The sequence below is a fragment of the Cicer arietinum genome, chromosome 4, assembly GCF_000331145.2.
Source record: "Cicer arietinum cultivar CDC Frontier isolate Library 1 chromosome 4, Cicar.CDCFrontier_v2.0, whole genome shotgun sequence".
Classification (NCBI taxonomy): Eukaryota; Viridiplantae; Streptophyta; class Magnoliopsida; order Fabales; family Fabaceae; genus Cicer; species Cicer arietinum.
In genome coordinates this window covers 8,457,516-8,460,750 of record NC_021163.2, presented here as the reverse complement: position 1 = coordinate 8,460,750, position 3,235 = coordinate 8,457,516, and the positions used below count along the sequence as shown (strand labels likewise).

General features: G+C 34.1%; 1 protein-coding gene across 1 annotated transcript in view; it reads left to right on the top strand.

The window, feature by feature from the left end:
* The first annotated feature begins 339 nt into the window (after positions 1-339).
* Positions 340-3,235, top strand: part of LOC101493943 (protein SMAX1-LIKE 3-like) — a 3,349-nt gene continuing 453 nt past the window's right edge. The window contains exons 1-3 of the mRNA XM_004496060.4: positions 340-1,835; positions 1,929-2,145; positions 2,241-3,234. Coding sequence (XP_004496117.1) covers positions 607-1,835; positions 1,929-2,145; positions 2,241-3,234 — 2,440 coding nt within the window. The 5' untranslated portion in view covers positions 340-606. The remainder of the gene's footprint in view (positions 1,836-1,928; positions 2,146-2,240; position 3,235) is intronic.

Genomic DNA, 3,235 nt, shown 5'->3' with positions numbered 1-3,235 from the left:
ATTCAAAGCATTATTGTTATTATTATTATTATTATTATTCATTCCCTCTCTTCTCCTCAAAAAAAGATAAAGCCTATAGTGTCTATTCAACCAGACAGACAGTCCTCTACTTCTTTGTTTGCTTAATTAATTAATGACCCTTTTATCCACTTTCTCTTTTTCTCACTTTTCTTTTTCTCTCTTTCCATCATCAACTAGTTTTAACTTGAGCTTATTCTTAACAAAAGTGATTTATTCCATTCATAATGTTTAAAGCTATATAGTCCTTACTTTTTTTTCTTTTTTGCTATATATTTTATACTTCACACAATATCATGAGCAGAAGCTTTTGGTAATCCACATACCTTTGCATGTAACAATAAAGAGAGTGAAAGTTTCATATCACAGCCAAAACCACTTTCATATAAAAAGCCAAAATTTACCTCCCTGACAAGAAAGGCACAAAATTCATACATTATATCTATATCTTGCATTCCTTCCTCTAAGTGTACCAAACCAAACATAATCTAGTACTAGCCTTTGTTTTGTACTCTCTCTTTCTATACTTTATATAATAACATCTCTTTCAAATTTTATTCATAGATAGATACTATAGTTGAGAAAATCATGAGAGGAGGAATTTGCAGTATACAGCTACAAGCTCTTACACAAGAGGCTGCAACTGTTGTTAAACAAGCTGTGAATCTAGCAACAAGAAGGGGTCATGCACAAGTGACTCCATTACATGTTGCTAGTGCTATGCTTGCAAATTCAACTGGACTTTTAAAAAAAGCTTGTCTTCAGTTTCACTCACACCCTCTTCAATGTAAAGCTCTTGAGCTTTGTTTCAATGTTGCATTAAACCGTTTACAAGCTTCCACAACAAGTCCACTTTTAATAGGTACTCAATATTCAACTCCTTCACTTTCCAATGCATTGGTTGCAGCTTTTAAACGTGCTCAGGCTCATCAACGCCGCGGAACGGTCGAAAATCAGCAGCAGCAACATGTTCTTGCTTTGAAGATTGAAGTTGAACAGCTCATAATCTCAATCCTTGATGATCCAAGTGTTAGTAGAGTTATGAGAGAAGCTGGTTTCTCTAGTACTCTTGTGAAAACAAGAGTTGAACTTGAACAGGCTGTTCCAAATGAAGTTTCTTCACAAAAAGCTTCTGATATTCATCATCATAGAAGCCATTCCAATTCCAAAGAAATTATCATTAAGCCTCATATTCTTGGTCTTAACACTATGAATCCATCTAGACCTTTTGGCCAAGTTGGTGGTTCATTCAATAAGCCTATAGAATGTGCTAACAATGATGATGTAACTAGTTTTTTGAATGAGTTAGTGAATAGGAGAAGAAACACAGTTGTTGTGGGAGAGAGTGTTGTCAATGCTGAGGGAGTAGTTAAGGGAGTGATGGAAAGGTTTGAAGTAGGTAATGTTCCTTGTGAGTTAAGATATGTGCAAATTGTGAGTCTTCCTGTTATATGCTTTAGGAATATAAGCAAAGAGGAAGTTGAACAGAAACTTGTGGAAGTTAGGAGTCTTGTGAAAAGCTATACAGGAAGAGGTGTTATTCTTTACTTAGGTGATCTCAAATGGTTGTTTGAATTTTGGTCAAGTCATCGTGATACAAAATCAAATTACTATTGTTCTGTTGAGCATATGGTGATTGAGCTTAAAAAATTGGTGAGTGGAAGTGGAGAGAATAGTAGATTGTGGCTTATGGGGATTGCAAATTTTAAAACTTACATGAAGTGTAAAATAGGTCACCCTTCCCTAGAAACTATTTGGGAGCTTCATCCTTTCACTATTCCTGTTGGAAGCCTTAGCCTAAGTTTGAACTTTGACAGGTAGTTTAATTCTCTCTTTTCTATATTATTCTTTTAAGATGCTTTCTTCTTTTTCCTTTTCTTATTGAGTTTTTTGTTTTACAATATTTATAGTGATTTTCAAGCAAAGGAGAGAAGCATGGTACTATTCAAGGACATTCCTTTTGAAGATAAAATAGGAGTTAGAAAGCATCTAACTTGTTGTAAGGATTGCTCAATAAAATTTGAAAATGAAGCTCATAACATGACTAACAATATGAGCAAGAAAGCATGCACTTCTAGCTTACCAACATGGCTTAAGGAAGAAAAAAGTCATATAATGGAAGATGAGGTTTGTATCATAATATAGTCACACTTGTTTTAGAAAAATTAATTATACATAGGCAAAAAATTATTTTTCTTATATTTTTTAAATTTATGAAACAGGAAAATGCAAGGATTAAGGATCTTTGCAAGAAATGGAACTCAATATGCAAATCAGTCCACAAACACCCTTCCAATTTTCTTGACAAACAAGATTTGTTTGTTTTATCATCCCCTTCATCACCAACTTCAGTTTCATCACTTGAAAGAAAATCCAATTTCCAACAAAATCACCTAAATTGGCCTATTATCATTTCTGAACAAGAAAAAGTACCAAAAGAATGTGAGTTATTATACACTGAAAGTACTGGTGAGGATGATTGCTGTGATGGTAACTTGATAATGTTCATGCCAAATAGAAATGTTCCAAAACCAGATCTTTTGTCAAATCCTAACTCTAGTCCTAACTCAGCTTCTTCAAGTGAAGAAGTGGATGGTTTAGAAAGCACTGAAATGTTCAAAGAACATAATGCTGAGAATCTCAAGATTCTATGTGATGCCTTGGAGAACAAGGTTCCACAACACAAACAAAACATTCAAGAGATTGCAAGTACTGTCCTTTTTTGTAGATCAGGAATGAGAAAAAGAAATAACAACAACTTGATCAAAAGAGAAAATCATCATCATAAGCAAGAAACTTGGTTGTACTTTCTTGGTGTGGATTCACAAGCCAAAGAGAATATCTCAAAGGAGCTAGCTAAAGTTATTTTTGGATCTTATAGTAACTTTATGACAATTGGAATGAGCAATTTCTCTTCTTTAGGAAATGAAAATTCCAATGATGATGAAAAATCCAAAAGGAAGAGACCAAGATATGAATTTGGAAGCAGTTATTTGCAGAGGTTTGGGGAAGCAGTGAATGAGAATCCACATAGAGTGTTCTTGATGGAAGATTTGGAGCAAGTTGATAACTTTTCTCAAAAGGGTATCAAGAAAGCAATTCAAAGTGGAAATATAACACTTCCTTGTGGTGAATCTGTTCCTCTTAAGGATGCCATTGTCATTTTCAGCTGTGAAAGCTTCAGTTCAGTGTCAAAATCTCATGAAAACAAAGGGAA